General features: G+C 35.8%; 1 protein-coding gene across 1 annotated transcript in view; it reads right to left on the reverse strand.

The window, feature by feature from the left end:
• Positions 1-19,116, reverse strand: part of ASZ1 (ankyrin repeat, SAM and basic leucine zipper domain containing 1) — a 79,377-nt gene that overhangs the window by 12,160 nt on the left and 48,101 nt on the right. The window contains exons 5-9 of the mRNA XM_061197973.1: positions 5,949-6,060; positions 5,272-5,406; positions 3,837-3,961; positions 2,332-2,407; positions 1,308-1,364 (exon numbers count right to left, since the gene is read on the reverse strand). Coding sequence (XP_061053956.1) covers positions 1,308-1,364; positions 2,332-2,407; positions 3,837-3,961; positions 5,272-5,406; positions 5,949-6,060 — 505 coding nt within the window. The remainder of the gene's footprint in view (positions 1-1,307; positions 1,365-2,331; positions 2,408-3,836; positions 3,962-5,271; positions 5,407-5,948; positions 6,061-19,116) is intronic.

Genomic DNA, 19,116 nt, shown 5'->3' on the forward strand with positions numbered 1-19,116 from the left:
TTCACAGCCATTTTTTTTTTTTTTAGATTCCATATATATGTGTTAGCATATGGTATTTGTTTTTCTCTTTCTGACTTACTTCACTCTGAATGACAGACTCTAGGTCCATCCACCTCGCTACAAATAACTCAATTTCGTTTCTTTTTATGGCTGAGTAATATTCCATTGTATATATGTGCCACATCTTCTTTATCCATTCATCTGTCGATGGACACTTAGGTTGCTTCCATGTCCTGGCTATTGTAAATAGAGCTGCAATGAACATTGTGGTACATGACTCTTTTTGAATTATGGTTTTCTCAGGGTCTATGCCCAGTAGTGGGATTGCTGGGTCATACGGTAGTTCTATTTTTAGTTTTTTAAGGAACCTCCATACTGTTCTCCATAGTGGCTGTATAAATTTACATTCCCACCACCAGTGCAAGAGGGTTCCCTTTTCTCCACACCCTCTCCAGCATTTATTGTCTGTAGATTTTTTGATGATGGCCATTCTGACTGGTGTGAGCTGGTACGTCATTGTAGTTTTGATTTGCATTTCTCTAATGATTAATGATGTTGAGCATTCTTTCATGTGTTTGTTGGCAATCTGTATATCTTCTTTGGAGAAATGTCTGTTTAGGTCTTCTGCCCATTTTTGGATTGGTTTGTTTGTTTTTTTGATATTGAGCTGCATGAGCTGCTTGTAAATTTTGGAGATTAATCCTTGGTCAGTTGCTTCATTTGCAAATATTTTCTCCCATTCTGAGGGGTGTCTTTTCGTTTTGTTTATAGTTTCCTTTGCTGTGCAAAAGCTTTTTTTTTTTTTTTTTTTAAATTTATTTATTTATTTATTTATTTTTGGCTGTTTTGGGTCTTCGTTTCTGTAGTTGTGGCAAGCGGGGGCCACTCTTCATCGCGGTGCGCGGGCCTCTCACTATCGCGGCCTCTCTTGTTGCGGAGCACAGGCTCCAGACGCGCAGGCTCAGTAATCGTGGCTCACGGGCCCAGTTGCTCCGCGGCATGTGGGATCTTCCCAGACCAGGGCTCGAACCCTTGTTCCCTGCATTGGCAGGCAGATTCTCAACCACTGCGCCACCAGGGAAGCCCTGTGCACAAGCTTTTAAGTAAGTCTTTAAATATTTTTAAGGCAACTTAATATTGTAATGGAACATTTCAGATATGGTTATCCATAATCATATCTAATGAGGAACCTAGCAAAAGATCACTCACAGTCTACAGCTGTAGGATTTTTAAAATAGAAAATAAAAGGATTCAAAATATTAAAAATATGAAAGATAATGTCTGGAGTTTTTGAAACTGATACTAACCTTTGTAAACTCATCTTTCCTCATGGTCAAAAGATGTCTTAAAGTTATATCCCTTTCCTGTAGAAAAGAAAAAAATGCCACCTTTCAATATAAATGAAATAGTAGAAGCAGAAGGAGGCAACTGTACATATAAGTTAGTCAGTTATATGCTACCCTCCTAAAAACTTTCAACTACTGGGTAGATAGTAATGAGTATAATAATATGTATAAGTACCTAAAGAAATATACACATAGCTAGTTTCCCAGATTCAAAGAAAAGTATTACAACTTATATTTGCTTACATAAAAAGAAAACAGCTCTATAAAATTTGACAGAAATTGTTTTATGAATTTTTAAAATTTATAATTGTATAGTATTAATAACATTTGGTTTTACTGAATATTTCTCAAATAGGAAGTTTCACGATTGTACAATGAAACCCAATTCTAAACTGCCTAAACGAATGTGCATGTTCCTAAGAAGAGCCTGTCTTAAATAGTGCTTTACTGCTGCAGTATCAGCTAAATGGCTGATAACTGTCATCTGCTCAAATCCCATAATGCATGCCTAAAATACCTACAACAGTGCTTTGCATATGATCTAATTTAATATTTATGACAATCCTACACTAGGTATTACCATCCTCATGGAAAAAAAGGAGATTTAAGTGACATATTTCAGTTAATAATCATTAGAGCAAGAATCTGATACCTGGTTTGTTTGGTTTAAAATCATGCTTCTCCTAATATTCTATACAGGAAGATCAGCAACTGCAAAAACACACTAAGGGCTTAGAGGTACAAGGAGTTCTGTGATGTTTTGGGCAGTGGGTAAAAGTCAGATTCTAATTTATGTAAATTTCTATAATAATAAATTTTCAAAATGCTTGTAATTTTAAAATGGGATGTATCAATACTACAAATTATGGAGAAAAGTGCATCTGTCACCCCTTCATAAGCATGCTTATGAGTTAATATTTAATGTTATGTTAACCAACAAATAAACATGCATACATAACTCACCATAGCTTAAACAAAAGCTTACCTTCAGTAAATCTGTCATATGTTCAAGTCCAAGACCATGTAAAAATATTTCCAGATCTCCAAATGCTGTATATGAACTATACATATTTATAGCAATGTCAATTTCAGAACAGACTATCAGTGCACAAATAATAAATATATATTTATGATGCAGAGAGAGAATGAGAATAAGAATGAGTAAGAATGAGTCTATGTAGAATATACAGGCATACATCATTTTACTGTGCTTTGCTTTATTGCTTTATCTGCAGACATTGTATTTTACAAATTGAAGATTTGTGACAACCCTATGTCAACCAAGTCTATTGGTGTCATTTCTCCACGGTATCTGCTCACTTTGTGTCTCTGTGTCACACTTTGGTAATTCTTGAAATATTTCAAACTTTCTCATTATTATATCTGTTATGGTGATTCTTGATGTTGCTATTACAACTTGCTGAAGGCTCAGATGATGGTTACCATTTTTTAGCAATAAAGTATTTTTTAGTTAATATATGTACATTGTTTTTGTAGACAGAATGCTATTGCACACTTAATAGACTACAGTATGGTGTAAACATAACTTTTAAATTTGCGTAACTCACTTTATTGTGATATTTGCTTTATTGTGGTGGTCTGGAACTGAACACCAATATCTCTGAGGTATGCCTATATTTGCAAATTTACCCACTAGACCTATGTTATACAAAGGAATAAGAAAGATTTCCTGAGTGAAGATTTAAGTAAACAGAGAAAATGGTGATAGTAAAATGAAGCTCATTTTTCCTAAGAAGGAGAATATTTGCCAATATTTATACAATTGACTCCTGAACAACACAGTTTGAACTGTGCAGGTCCACTTACACATGGATTTTTTTCAATAGTAAATACTATAGTACTACACAATCGTGGTTAGTTGAATCCACAGATGTGGAACAGCAGAGATGGAGGAACCTTGGATAGAGATTTTCCAAGGGCAGGGTCAGCACCCCTAACCCCCGGAATTGTTCAAGGGTCAACTGTATTCCTTGTGAGAGGTCTGTACGTGAACATCTCTTTAATTGCAGGAAGTAAAAATTTACTAACTATTTTAAATGTAGGTATGTAGAGGATAATGTTGTGACCATGTACTGAACAACTGTGTTCAGGGGAAAAAATGTATTTTTATTTTTAGCTTATAAAATCAGAAATCTGCTATAAAGAATTAGAGAGCAAGATGCAATCTAGTTTGAACACTAACAAAAATATAATCTTAGAACCTTTTAGAAATAAACTGTATTGTTGATATTTTATTTAAAGTAAAAAATTATTCTCATTACTGTTAGTACATGTATATCAAATTTTTCTAAAATTCTGGAGAACAAAGCACTTAAAATTCAGACATTTCTAAGTAATATTTTTAAATGCTCGTACAAGTTTAAAATATATATTTTAAATAAGTCATCACATTTACTATAAGTAATAAAAAACATGCACAATTTTTACTCATTTATAGGTATTGTGTTGAACAGAAACATGCTATGTTACCTAAATATGTGATCTTTTTCTTGATCAGAATCTGTTCTCAATAGTTTACAAATAGTCTCTTCTTTAGTTAGCTGTTGAAGCTTTCCTCCCCAAGGATTTAAAGTCAAGGAAAGAAAGTTGAAGATCTGAAAAAAGTTACAGTAAAAATTAAAGCAAGACAGTAATTAATAATATTTTCAACAAGATATAAAACAAAACTAAAAATTCCATTTTGGTAAGTGAATCAGAAAGACTAAGTTAGTATTTTAAATACATTTTTAAATAGAGAAAGAGTAAGAAGCACGACTAAGGTATACAAATCTCAACTGTACACCTTAAAGAGATGTGAAATTTCTTAGTTTTCAAACTTCTTAGTTCTAACTTTTTAGCAAGCCAAGTTTAAGTCATATAATCAGCCAAGATACAAAATCAAATCTCACTTCAAGAAACAATTTATGACTCAAAATAATCTTTGATGTTCATAAATTTCTTAGTATGTCAAATTCACTGTCATCTACCCTAAATTTAATGATGCAGTATATTAATTAGAAGTTTTCAAATTTCCAAAGCTTAGGAGAAAAACTGTTAATTTCTTTTTAAAGTTTCACAGGGCTTCAGGGATTAGCATTTACACTAGAATAATTTTGGAAATGTAGATCTGAGTTATAAAATGATAGGCATGTTTATAGGCTGCTTAAAAATAGAGGAAGTTATTTTACATGCAACAAAAATGGCATGGTCTGAGTATTATATGATGGAACCTTCGGAATGTTACAAGTTTTCAAATTCAGAAACTCAGTTTTAGAAGATCTTGAACTATATAACTTAGATTTACAGTTGTACTATATTTGATCCTTGCTTAGAAATTACACACCTTTGGCTGAAAGCTTTAATATTCAGACCAAAAGTTTATATCAATAAAATAATTTAATGTATGGCAAATATTTATTATTGACTTTAACATCTGAATGATAGTAAATCATATACCCAAGCATGTTATCAATTTATTACATACCTTGTCAAATGTACAGAGGTAAATGTAGCTTAAAGGATTTAATTTTTAAATTGTTTAATATGTATTAATTAAAATTTAAAAACAATAGTTTAATTACATGTGCAAATTTTGAAATTTTACTAGCTATGTCAATACACTAATTTTTGAAAATCTGAACCAGTTGGAAATGTTTAAACAGTCTATTACAATTTTATTTCTAGGGCTAGATAAGACTTTATTATCCCTTTATATAGTTTTTAAATTACCACATTATAAATGCCTCTTATTTAGTGAAAGATAAATACTCTAGTAAAATAAAGTTTTCATTACCTGGCTGGAAGAAAATTACACATTGAAACATTTAATAATAACCAGATATACTATTATTTTAGTAGTGAGTTCTAACAAAAGTTTTACAAACAATAATGTAGACTAAGAAAAATTAGTTTAATAACAGGATACCTCTAGATGTTTATTTCTTTTTGCAATCTCACTTGGTGTCTTTCCATCTTTGGTTTGTATCATTTTATTAGCTCCAAGTTCAAGCAACTTCAAAACTACATTTTTATGACCCTGACATGCTGCCCACGTTAAAGCCTGTAAGTGGGGGAAAAAGAAGACTGTTTAAAGAGAGGGCGTATATATGACACAGAGGGGAAAACTTTTCAACAGTATTTATGGCACAATAAAAAAGTGAACATGGTTAATTAATGGAATGATGCAATCTCATCATTTCACAGTATAATGTAAACCTATTTCCAAAGTTGTAATTGCAAAGCAGACTGCCAGTGTTCACTGATTTTGTAAGACCAAATAATGTTTTACACAGACAAGTGATGTTATAGAATAAAACGATTTATCTGCCAATCACAGAACTGTTTTCTATAAAAAAGAATTCTATTTGTATTCCAGAATCCAGGCTTTGTTGTGTGTTACAATTTCTTGTGTCAAGGGTGAGGACCAAGAGAAGCAGATAATTTCTTTTTTCCCATTTAAGCTGTTGCTTTTCTTCACTGAACAGCAATTACATCCCAGCCCTTCTATAATTTTTACTTCTTAAAAAACCTTCCTTGTGGACTATTGATAATAAGATATCAGTGTCCTAGAGATAAAAAGAACACTGTACAATCGGTTCTCACAGTATAGCCATTCTCATCCTGGATATTAACTTCTGCTCCATGAGCAACAAGGAGAGCAACAACCTGAGGGTGACCATTCCGTGCAGCATACATGATGGGAGTCATAAGTCTCCTACAGAGGAGGAAGAAAAGAAACTGTGTCAATGCTGCCCTTAACAGTTCTTCAAAGCCATGAACTTTACCGTACACAATACCATCAGTGTTGTTTTGAAAGTAAAGAAACATGAAAGCTTTTCATAAATCAGGGGATCTGAAAATCCAATTTTCCAGCAAATAAATAAATATAAGGGAGATTATACTCTTAGAAGTATTGAATGCTTACACAGCACCCTCTAGTGAAGAAATGTGGGGTTTTTTTTTTAATTCTTGAATTTTGTTTTATTTATTTTTTTATACAGCAGATTCTTATTAGTCATCAATTTTATACACATCAGTGTATACATGTCAATCCCAATCGCCCAGTTCATACCACCACCACCACCACCCCACCGCTGCTTTCCCCACTTGGTGTCCATACGTTTGTTCTCTACATCTGTGTCTCAATTTCTGCTCTGCAAACCAGTTCATCTTTACCATTTTTCTAGGTTCCACATATATGCGTTAATATATGATATTTCTTTTTCTCTTTCTGACTTACTTCACTCTGTATGACAGTCTCTAGATCCACCCACATCTCAACAAATGACCCAATTTTGTTCCTTTTTATGGCTGAGTAATATTCCATTGTATATATGTACTACATCTTCTTTATCCATTCGTCTGTTGATGGGCATTTAGGTTGCTTCCATGACCTGGCTATTGTAAGTAGTGCTGCAATGTACATTGGGGTGCATGTGTCTTTTGGAATTATGGTTTTCTCTGGGTATATGCCCAGTAGTGGGATTACTGGGTCATATGGTAGTTCTATTTTTAGTTTTTTAAGGAACCTCCATACTGTTCTCCATAGTGGCTGAATCAATTTACATTCCCAACAGTGCAAGAGGGTTCCCTTTTCTCTACACCCTCTCCAGCATTTGTTGTTTGTAGATTTTCTGATGATGCCCATTCTAACTGGTGTGAGGTGATACCTCATTGTAGTTACGATTTGCATTTCTCTAATAATTAGTGATGTTGAGCAGCTTTTCATGTGCTTCTTGGCCATCTGTATGTCTTCTTTGGAGAAATGTCTATTTAGGTCTTGCCCATTTTTGGATTGGGTTGTTTGTTTTTTTAATATTGAGCTGCATGAGCTGTTTATATATTTTGGAGATTAATCCTTTGTCCATTGATTCATTTGCAAATATTTTCTCCCATTGTGAGGGTTGTCTTTTCATCTTGTTTATGGTTTCCTTTGCTGTGCAAAAGCTTTGAAGTTTCATTAGGTCCCATTTGTTTATTTTTGTTTTTATTTCCATTACTCTAGGAGGTGGATCATAAAAGATCTCGCTGTGATTTATGTCAAGGAGTGTTGTTCCTATGTTTTCCTCTAAGAGTTTTATAGTGTCCGGTCTTACATTTAGGTCTCTAATCCATTTTGAGTTTATTTTTGTGTATGGTATTAGGGAATGTTCTAATTTCATTCTTTTACATGTAGCTGTACAGTTTTCCCAGCACCACTTATTGAAGAGGCTGTCTTTTCTCCATTGTATATCCTTGCTTCCTTTGTCATAGATTAGTTGACCATAGGTGCGTGGGTTTATCTCTGGGCTTTCTATCTTGTTCCGTTGATCTATGTTTCGGTTTTTGTGCCGGTACCATATTGTCTTGATTATTGTAGCTTTGTAGTATATTCTGAAGTTAGGGAGTCTGATTCCTCCAGCTCTGTTCTTTGCCCTCAAGACTGCTTTGGCTGTTTCGGGTCTTTTGTGTCTCCATACAAATTTTAAGATTTTTTGTTTTAGTTCCGTAAAAAATGCCATTGGTAATTTGATAGGGATTGCATTGAATCTGTAGATTGCTTTGGGTAGTATAGTCATTTTCACAATATTGATTCTTCCAATCCAAGAACATGGTATATCTCTCCATCTGTTGGTATCATCTTTAATTTCTTTCATCAGTGTCTTATAGTTTTCTGCATACAGGTCTTTTCTCTCCCTAGGTAGGTGTATTCCTAGGTATTTTATTCTATTTGTTGAAGTGATAAATGGGAGTGTTTCCTTAATTTCTCTTTCAGATTTTTCATCATTAGTATACAGGAATGCAAGAGATTTCTGTGCATTAATTTTGTATCCTGCAACTGTACCAAATTCATTGTTTAGCTCTAGTAGTTTTCTGGTGGCATCTTTAGGATTCTCTATGTATAGTATCATGTCATCTGCAAACAATGACAGTTTTACCTCTTCTTTTCCAATTTGTATTCCTTTTATTTCTTTTTCTTCTCTGATTGCCGTGGCTAGGACTTCCAAAACTATGTTGAATAATAGTGGTGAGAGTGGACATCCTTGTCTTGTTCCTGATTTTAGAGGAAATCCTTTCAGTTATTCACCATTGAGAATGATGTTTGCTGTGGGTTTGTCATATATGGCCTTTATTATGTTGAGGTAGGTTCCCTCTATGCCCACTTTCTGGAGAGTTTTTATCATAAATGGGTGTTGAATTTTGTCAAAAGCTTTTTCTGCATCTATTGAGATGATCATATGGTTTTTATTCTTCAGTTTGTTAACATGGTGTATCACACTGATTGATTTGCTATACTGAAGAATCCTTGCATCCCTGGGATAAATCCCACTTGATCATGGTGTATGATCCTTTTAATGTGTTGTTGGATTCTGTTTGCTAGTGTTTTGTTGAGGAGTTTTGCATCTATATTCATCAGTGATATTGGTCTGTAATTTTCTTTTTTTGTAGTATCTTTGTCTGGTTTTGGTATCAGGGTGATGGTGGCCTCATAGAATGAGTTTGGGAGTGTTCCTTCCTCCACGATTTTTTGGAAGAGTTTGAGAAGGATGGGTGTTAGCTCTTCTCTAAATGTTTGATAGAATTCACCTGTGAAGCCATCTGGTCCTGGATTTTGTTTGTTGGAAGATTTTTAATCACAGTTTCAATTTCATTACTTGTGACTGGTCTGTTCATATTTTCTATTTCTTCCTGGTTCAGTCTTGGAAGGTTATACCTTTCTAAGAATTTGTCCATTTCTTCTAGGTTGTCCATTTTATTGGCATAGAGTTGCTTGTAGTAGTCTCTTAGGATGCTTTGTATTTCTGCAGTGTCTGTTGTAACTTCTCCTTTTTCTTTTCTAATTTTATTGATTTGAGTCCTCTCCCTCTTTTTCTTGATGAGTCTAGCTAATGGTTTGTCAATTTTGTTTATCTTCTCAAAGAACCAGCTTTTAGTTTTACTGATCTTTGCTATCATTTTCTTTGTTTCTATTTCATTTATTTCTGCTCTGATCTTTATGATTTCCTTCCTTCTGCTAACTTTGGGTTTTGTTTGTTCTTCTTTCTCTAGTTCCTTTAGGTGTAAGGTTAGATTGTTTCTTTGAGATTTTTCTTGTTTCTTGAAATAGGATTGTATTGCTATAAACTTCCCTCTTAGAACTGCTTTTGCTGTAGCCCATAGGTTTTGGATGGTTGTGTTTTCATTGTCATTTGTCTCTAGGTATTTTTTGATTTCCTCTTTGATTTCTTCAGTGATCTCTTGGTTATTCAGTAACATACTGTTTAGCCTCCATCTGTTTTCGATTTTTACGTTTTTTTCCCCTGTAATTCATTTCTAATGTCATAGCGTTGTGGTTGGAAAAGATGCTTGATATGATTTCAATTTTCTTAAATTTACTGAGGATTGATTTGTGACCCAAGATGTGGTCTATCCTGGAGAATGTTCCATGTGCACTTGAGAAGAAAGTGTAATCTGCTGTTTTTGGATGGAATAACCTATAAATATCAATTAAATCTATCTGGTCTATTGTGTCATTTAAAGCTTCTGTTTCCTTATTTATTTTCATTTTGGATGATCTGTCCATTGGTGTAAGTGAGAGGTTAAAGTGCCCCAGTATTATTGTGTTACTGTCGATTTCTTCTTTTATAGCTGTTAGTAGTTGCCTTATGTATTGAGGTGCTCTTGTGTTGGGTGCATATATAATTGTTATATCTTCTTCTTGGATTGATCCCTTGATCATTATGTAGTGTCGTTCCTTGTCTCTTGTAACATTCTTTATTTTAAAGTCTATTTTATCTGATATGAGTATTGCTACTCCAGCTTTCTTTTGATTTCCATTTGCATGGAGTATCTTTTTCCATCCCCTCACTTTCAGTCTGTATGTGTCCCTAGGTCTGAAGTGGGTCTCCTGTAGACAGCATATATATGGGTCTTGTTTTTGTATCCATTCAGCAAGCCTGTGTCTTTCGGTTGGAGCATTTAATCCATTCACGTTTAAGGTAATTATCGATATGTATGTTCCTATGACCATTTTCTTAATTGTTTTGGGTTTGTTTTTGTAGGTCCTTTTCTTCTCGTGTGTTTCCCACTTAGAGAAGTTCCTTTAGCATTTGTTGTAGAGCTGGTTTGGTGGTGCTGAATTCTCTTAGCTTTTGCTTGTCTGTAAACCTTTTGATTTCTCCATCGAATCTGAATGAGATCCTTGCTAGGTAGAGTAATCTTGGTTGTAGGTTATTCCCTTTCATCACTTTAAGTATATCATGCCACTCCCTTCTGGCTTGTAGAGTTTCTGCTGAGAAATCAGCTGTTAACCTTATGGGAGTTCCCTTGTATGTTATTTGTCATTTTTCCCTTGCTGCTTTCAATAATTTTTCTTTGTATTTAATTTTTGCCAATTTGATTACTATGTGTCTTGGCGTGTTCCTCCTTGGGTTTATCCTGTATGGGACTCTCTGCGCTTCCTGGACTTGGGTGGCTATTTCCTTTTCCACGTTAGGGAAGTTTTCAACTATAATCTCTTCATATATTTTCTCTGGTCCCTTCTCTGTCTCTTCTTCTTCTGGGACCCCTATCATGCGAATGTTGTTGCGTTTAATGTTGTCCCAGAGGTCTCTTAGGCTGTCTTCATTTCTTTTCATTCTTTTTTCTTTAGAGTGTTCCGCAGCAGTGAATTCCACCATTCTGTCTTCCAGGTCACTTATCCGTTCTTCTGCCTCAGTTATTCTGCTATTGATTCCTTCTAGTGTAGTTTTCATTTCAGTTATTGTATTGTTCATCTCTGTTTGTTTGGTCTTTAATTCTTCTAGGTGTTTGTTAAACATTTCTTGCATCTTCTTGATCTTTGCCTCCATTCTTTTTCTGAGGTCCTGGATCATCTTCACTATCATTATTCTGAATTCTTTTTCTGGAAGGTTGCCTATCTCCACTTCATTTGGTTGTTTTTCTGGGGTTTTATCTTGTTCCTGCATCTGGTACATAGCTCTCTGCCTTCTCATCTTGTCTATCTTTCTGTGAATGTGGTTTTTGTTCCACAGGCTGCAGGACTGTAGTTCTTCTTGCTTCTGCTGTCTGCCCTCTGTTGGATGAGGCTATCTAAGAGGCTTGTGCAAGTTTTCTGATGGGAGGGACTGGTGGTGGGTATAGCTGACTGTAGAAATGTGTTTTTAAAAAATCACAAAATAAGTTATGCTTTCTAATATGAGGTTTCATTAATTTACATACTTACATAGAAAAATATCAGAGTACCTCACTGTGCTTGTGCTGGGAAAATAGTGATGAATGACACAAACAAGCCCCCCCATCCTCTCAAAATTGCTCATACTAAATGCTTGTTACATTTTAAAAAATTACCCTTTATTTAGTAAAAATATAAGTTTAAAAGTCTTATTTCTTAATGTGTTCTACTATGATTCTACTTTAGGACTGAAAGAATTTTACCCTGACTTGGAGGCTTACTTTAATCAAGAAAGACATCAGTCCAATAGTTTAGCCAGAGTCTCTGAGACTATGTTCTGGGAGACCACAGTAGTTTCCTCTAGTGTATCATTTCCCAAAATTAGAGATTCAACCCCTCTACTCCCAGAAGTCAGTCAGCTTGTGGACCTAATTACAAAGGATACCAGAAAGATTCTATTAGTTCCACTTGGGCTGAACTTAGTATCATGGTCTGTTTTAAAGGAGATCTGGGATTCTGGGCTCAATCTTCCTGAGTCACCTCAAATATCTGATTTATATACAAAGACCTTCGCAAAATAACAACAAATTAAATAATTTCAGAATTCTCTGTTTTGACCTCATTAAGGTTGTCTGTCTTGACTACTCACATTACATACCCGACATATAAACAGAATACTTCTCTGTAAGGTTTGTTAACATGAGGTATATCATCTGGTCACTTCACACCAATGTCTTTAGCACAAAAAGCTTTATACATTTATCTGTTCCTTCTATTTCAATCTTTTATTAGAAATTACAATTTCAATCTTTTATTAGAATTTCAATCTTTTATTAGAAATTATATGCTAAGGTAGTTGTCAAGCACTGCCTCTTCTACCTTGAATACCTCCTACATAGTTGCTTCATTAGACAATCTTTACGAAGTGAAGAGTGAAGTTCTGGATAGCTTAAGCAAATAGGGAAAATACATACAATAGGACAAAACTGTCTGAGTCAACTGATCATGCAAATTCTTCCCTAAGTCTAAATCAGACCTCTTGATGCTTCTCCTCCACCCCACCTCCCCCACAACAGCTCATATCTGCTCCTTCCAAGCTTCCCTATTTCAAAAAGCTTCCATTAACCAAATAACTCAGGCCTAAGACTTTTCTCCACCACTCCATATACAAGTCATCAGAAGGCCCTATTGGCTCTATTTTCATCGTATTTTTTTTAAAGATTTTTTTTTTTGATGTGGACCATTTTTAAAGTCTTTATTGAATTTGTTATAATATTGCTTCTGTTTTATGCCTTGGTTTTTTGGCCACGAGGCATGTGGGATCCTAGCTCCCTGACCAGGGATTGAACCCACACCCCCTGCATTGGAAGGTGAGGTCCCAACCACTGGACCTCCAGGGAAGTCCCTCATATTTTGAATCTAACCACTTCTCACAACCTTGTTAGCCACTGTAAGCAGTTCAAACCATCATTATATTTCTCTGATTTATATTTTTGCAATAGCCTCATAACTGCTCTCCATGCTTCTACTCTGGCCACTTACAGTTTATTCTTTTTGGAAATGCCAAGTTCTTCCCCTTGCCGAGACTGTGCAAGTGCTATTCCCTCCACCTTTCCCTAGACCTTCATATTGTGCACTCCTTCATCTTAATCAGAAAAGGTAACATGAAAGTGTGAGTGTCCCATTTGCTGGAAACTTATTACTGAAAATCATAAGTGAAATTTTCTGAATCTGTACTGAAATCTGTTCTGAAATTGTACTGAAAATTGAGGTTCTTCTAAGTATCAATTTCTCTTAGAATCTCAGAAACCAGCAGGGATATAATTTTCAGTCTGTAAATTCACATGGACATAAGATGTCTTCTTAGAGATGCTTATTTCATCCTAGATAATAAAACTACTAGACTAGTATAGTTTGCTGAGTAAGAAGCTTCAGATCACTACTGGAAAATGTGTTATAAAAAAAGTTGCATTGGCTTCAAACTTCTAAGAAAAGTTGAATTTACTGAATGGAACAGCAAACTCCTATAAAAGTGTCTAGATAACCTAGACGGTGTATTACTCAGCTTCTAAAAGTTATTAAGGTTACTGATACCATGAATAGTGTTGCACGACAATTCTGAGAGCGGAGAGAACAATTCTTCCAGTGGTTTTATATCTACAGAAACTTGTAATATCTGTTGTTTCCTGCCTGTTACAGATTAATGAAATCTAAATTAACTCTTCAATCTTATAAACTCTTATAAACAATTTTATAAACTTTTCAGGGAAGTTATAAAACTTTAAAATAACTGGTTTAAAAAAATAAATAAAATAACTGGTTTACTCAAGTGACATGGTAACTCTGTGCTACTGATAACTTTACTTTCAATATTAATTTCCATCTTATTTATTTCCTGAGATTTAATATAAAGAATTATTTCCCATTCTCTCTTTAAATCACTGAAATTTTGTTCTGCCTGCTCCTTCTAACACACAACTGCTTTGGCAAAGGTCAGGAGTTACTTGGACTCCTTTTATTTTTCTAGCACTTAAAGGTATGTATTTCAGAGGCTTCTGTCCTCAATACTCTTCCCTTTTCACTACATAAACACCATACCTGTATGATCTCACCTACTCTCATGACTATTGTTAACACACTGATGGCTGCTGAGTCTCTATCTCTAGCCCAGGCCTTGCTCCTGAGCTCCGGATCATAACTGTCACTTCTACCTGGGTACCCCAACAAAACTCAAAATCAACACATACCCAAATCTTAAGTCACCATCTTCCCGCCAACACACAGTACTCTCTGTTATTACCTATCTCTGTGAATAGCATCAGAGTCCAAGCACGGCCCAACCCAGAAACCTGGAATTTATCCATGACTCCTTGTGCCTTCATGTCTAAGCCAGCACTCCTGCCAGTGTTACCTCCTTCCCATCATTTGCATCTGTACTTTACACTCTCCTCCTTCTTCCTTGTGTTCAAGTCCTCATCACTTCTTACATGGATTACTGCATGCAACAGCATAACTAGCCTCCTTGTCTCCAGTCTTTCCTCCACATCTGTAAATCTCATCAAATCAATTCACTGTTTAAAGTTTTCAAGGTTACACCTATGAGAATCTTCATGATAAGTCCTCTGTCTACCTCTCTACCATTTTAGCACCTGCAATCCTACTCCATCCTATTAAGAGACTTCAGTCATATCTGCAGGTATGAATTCACCTCTCTCCTCTGGATGTCCTATTTTCAGAGTGCTTTCTGGTTGAAATGTCTTTTCACTTTTCTCTTCAACACATGTATTCATAATCTACCTCTGGGGTTTTATCTTAGAAGCCAACATGTCCCCCAATTTTTTGATGCCCTATCTCATCTTAGGTAGCAATCCCCCTCTCCTCTATGTTCTCATAGCACTCTGTACTTATTTTTATCAGTTCACCTTTCAGGCCAAAATGTATTTGTTCAATTCATCTAGGTTCTCAGCCAGATTATCAGTTCTTTGAGGATAATGATCCTGACCTGCCTCTATATCCACCCCCCCCAACCCATGCGGTGACTAGTATAATGCTCTACTTCTGTGTTTTGTGTCATGCGTACATTTAACACAGGCAGGGTTTTCTCCTTATCTATTACATCATCACATGTCTATTGATTGTGTTAGTCAATGCATCTATATCCTTACTCTATATCCTTAGATTTGCCTAATGAGGGATACATGTTGAAATTTCCTGCTATAATTGTATTTTGATCTACTTCTCCCAGAATTTTAATAGGTTTCGATTTATGGATTTAGTATCCATGTAGTTTAGTGTGTACAGGTTTGTGCTTGTTATATTTTCATTGATTTTGCCTTTTTTCATAGTATAAAGTTCTTTATTCTGTGTATTGCATTTAATAGTAGTAATATCTGATATTGATAATCCTAATTTCTATGGATTTACCTTTACCTGTAAAGGGATTTTTAAAATAATTTTATTTATTTATTTTTGGCTGCGTTGGGTCTTCGTTGCTATGCGCAGGCTTTCTCTAGTTGCGGCGAGCGGAGGCTACTCTTCCTTTCAGTGCGCGGGCTTCTCATTGTGGTGGCCTCTCTTGTTGCGGAACACGGGCTCTAGGGCGTGCGGGCTTCAGCACTTGTGGCTCACGGGCTCTAGAGTGCAGGCTCAGTAGTTGTGGTGCACAGGCTTAGCTGTTCTGCGGCATGTGGGATCTTCCCGGACCAGGGCTCAAACCTGTGTTCCCTGCATTGGCAGGCGGATTCTTAACCACTGCGCCACCAGGGAAGTCCCTGTAAAGGGATTTTTCATACCCCTTTTTCTCCAAATTTTCTTGTAATAGCGTTTAGCTGTCTTTTGTTTTTTAAGTCAGGATCTCAGTTGAAAAATTCAGTCCATTCTCATTTAGCATAATGACTGATATAATTGACAATATTTCTTCTCTTTTGTTTTTGTTGGTGCAACAAAACTGCCATTCACTACATTTTTCCCCTCGAAAATCTGATGATTCTGATTTGCCTTTTTTTAAAAAAAATGCCATTAAACATTACCCTGTTTCTCTGCTCTTAGTAAAACACATATGACTCTCCTATAGGTAAGCAAGGTAAGACCTATTTCTCCTAATGAGACTATGGTTTCCGCCTCCACCATGCCACCTTCTCCCTGTTTACACTCAAATAGGATAAGACCTTTTGAATACTCTTAGTTCCCTTTCTTCTCTTAGGTGTCCCCCAACTCTCTGCAAACTATAGCTCTTAGATTTTGCTGGCATAATTTAGTATTTATTAAATTTTACTTGCATTTTGTCTTGTCTGTTTCCAGAATCCTTATTTAGCACTCATATTTCACATTCCCAGTCTAATATAATCCATTAAATACACGTTTATCTAAGTTCATCCCTCTTCACTGCTTTCTCTTCACCCTCCTCCTTCATGAGGTCTCTGGTTCTTTTTGGTTTGGTTAGTCTTTCCTCAGCTGGGGTGCTTGGGTAATGTATTTTCTGAGTTCCTGCATATCCTTGACCATCCTTCTTTCACCCTGACAGGCTTAGCTTGGTTGAGAATAAGATCTTTAGGTTGCAGGCCTTTGTCTAAATGAAAATATAATTTCATTCTTTTCTAGTTTCAGCTGTGCACATGGGAAAACTGATGTCACTCTAATCTTTTTACTTTCCTTTGTTAAACACTTAATTCTTTCTGCCTGGAAACTTGTAAAAATTTCCTCTTTGTTTTTAGAGTCTACACATTTTAACCAGAATTTACGCCTAGGAGTGTCTGGTTTTTTTTTTCTCCCCCTCATCAGTCCAAACTAAAGTTCAGGAACTTTTCCAAAATGCAGTCTTTTTTTTTTTTTTGACATTCAGTCTTGATAGAGTTTTTCAGCTTAGGAACCATTTCTTTTTTCTAGAATGTGTTTATTATTACCAATCTTCCATGTTCCTTTTTCTTCCCTGAATTTTGGATTCAAACACCACATTTTTTTAAGTTCCAAGAGATCTTTCTTCATGCTGCATTTAGATCTCATGTGCTCTTAATTTTTAGTTCAGGTTTTTGCCTTTCTCTGTCAGCAATTTTATTGTACTAGGCAAATATTTTAGTTGTCAATCTTTTCTCTACCTGCAGGGAAGTTTTTTATTTCCTATTGCCTCTTTAGGGCTCAGGTCCCATACTTGTAATATTCTTAATGGCAGAAATCCTTACAGATTTTGAAAATCAAAGAAGTTGCTTATGCAGTGGGTCTATAGTTTAAGGGCAGGCTGTTAGCTCCCTCCAGAAGTACCTTGAGAATTCTCTCAGCTTTCCTATCTTCCTCAATTTGCCCAACCTCATGGACAGAGACAACTCAGCCCATTTGTTTAGCTCCAAGTCTTTAAGAGTCTGGAAACCTAAGGCATTCATGCCGGATCAGCTTTACCCCAGGTCCACAGATCTCCTAATGTCAAACTTTTGTGGGATCAGCTGCTCTCCATCTAGGCTTACGCCTGATAATTTCCTACCCTTGGGGAAAGGAGTTTGTCTGTTTTGCAGGGATAGGAACACAAGCCTGAATCCTTATCAACACCCAGCTCCCTTAAGGTCTCAGCAGCCCAAGGCTTGGGAAAGGCATAGCTTGGAGTTGAGAACACACAGGATGAGAATGATGTTCTGGTAGCCAAGTTCCCAGATATGCTGTGTCATGTTTATAAGGGCCATTGCCAATCCAACATATATTCATCCACATTTTTATCTTGTAATTTTTTATTAAGCATCTGTGTGACTTTTTTAATATTTAAATATTTTAAGGCATATGAAGTAACTTTTGTGTGAGGTTGGAACTCAGCATTTTTTTTTATCCCTCTCCCACCCCCTCCCCCTTGGCAACCACCAATCCATTCTCTATGTTCGTCATTCTGTTTCTGTTTCACAGATAGGTTCATTTGTATCATATTTTAGATTCCACATATAAGTGATATCATACGGTATTTGTCTTTCTCTTTCTGACTTACTTCACTTAGTATGATAATCTCTAGGACCACCCATGTTGCTGCAAATGGCATTATTTCATTCTTTTTTTATGGCTGTGTGGTATTCCATTGTATATATGTTCCACATCTTCTTTATCCATTCATCTGTTGATGGACATCTAGGTTGTTTCCATGTCTTGGCTGTTATGAATAGTGCTGCTATGAACATAGGGGTACATGTATCTTTCTGGATTAGAGTTTTGTCTGGATATATGCCCAGGAGTGGGATTGCTGGATCTTATGGTAATTGTATTTTTAGTTTTCTGAGGAACCTCCTTTCTGTTTTTCACAGTGGCTGCACCAACTTACATTCCCACCAACAGTGTAGGAGGGTTCCCTTTTCTCCACATCCTCTACAGCACTTGTTATTTGTAGACTTTTTAATGATGGCCATTCTGACCAGCGTGAGGTGGTACCTCATTGTAGTTTTGACAAATTTCTCTAATAATTAGCAATGTCGAGCATTTTTTCATGTGCCATTTGGAGAAATGTCTCTTTAAGTCTCCTGCCTGTTTTTCAATTGGGTTGTTTGGTTTTTTTTGTTGTTGAGTTGTATGAGCTGTTTGTATATTTTGGAAATTAAGCCCTTGTCAGTTGCATCGTTTGCAAATATTTTCTCCCATTCTGTAGGTTGTCCTTTCATTTTGTTTATGGTTTCCTTTGCTGTGCAAAAGCTTGTAAGTTTGATTAGGTCCCATTTGTTTATTTTTGTTTTTATTTCTATTGCCTTGGGAAACTGACCTAAGAAAACATTGGTACAAGTTATGTCAGAGAATGTTATGCCTATGATCTCTTCTGGGAGTTTTATGGTGTTATGTCATATGTTTAAGTCTTTAAGCCATTTTGAGTTTATTTTTGTGTATGGTGTGAGGGTGTGTCCTAACTTCGTTGATTTACATGCAGCTGTCCAACTTTCCCAACACAACTTGCTGAAGAGACTGTCTTTTTCCCATTGTGTATTCTTGCCTTCTTTGTCGGAGATTAATTGACCATAGGTGTATGGGTTTATTTCTGGGCGCTCTGTTCTGTTCTACTGATCCATATGTCTGTTTTTGTGCCAATACCATGCTGTTTTGATTACTGTAGCTTTGTAGTACTGTCTGAAGTCTGGGATGGTTATGCCTCCGGCTTTCTTCTTTTTCCTCAGGATTTCTTTG

This window comes from Eubalaena glacialis, chromosome 8, assembly GCF_028564815.1.
Source record: "Eubalaena glacialis isolate mEubGla1 chromosome 8, mEubGla1.1.hap2.+ XY, whole genome shotgun sequence".
Taxonomy (NCBI): Eukaryota; Metazoa; Chordata; class Mammalia; order Artiodactyla; family Balaenidae; genus Eubalaena; species Eubalaena glacialis.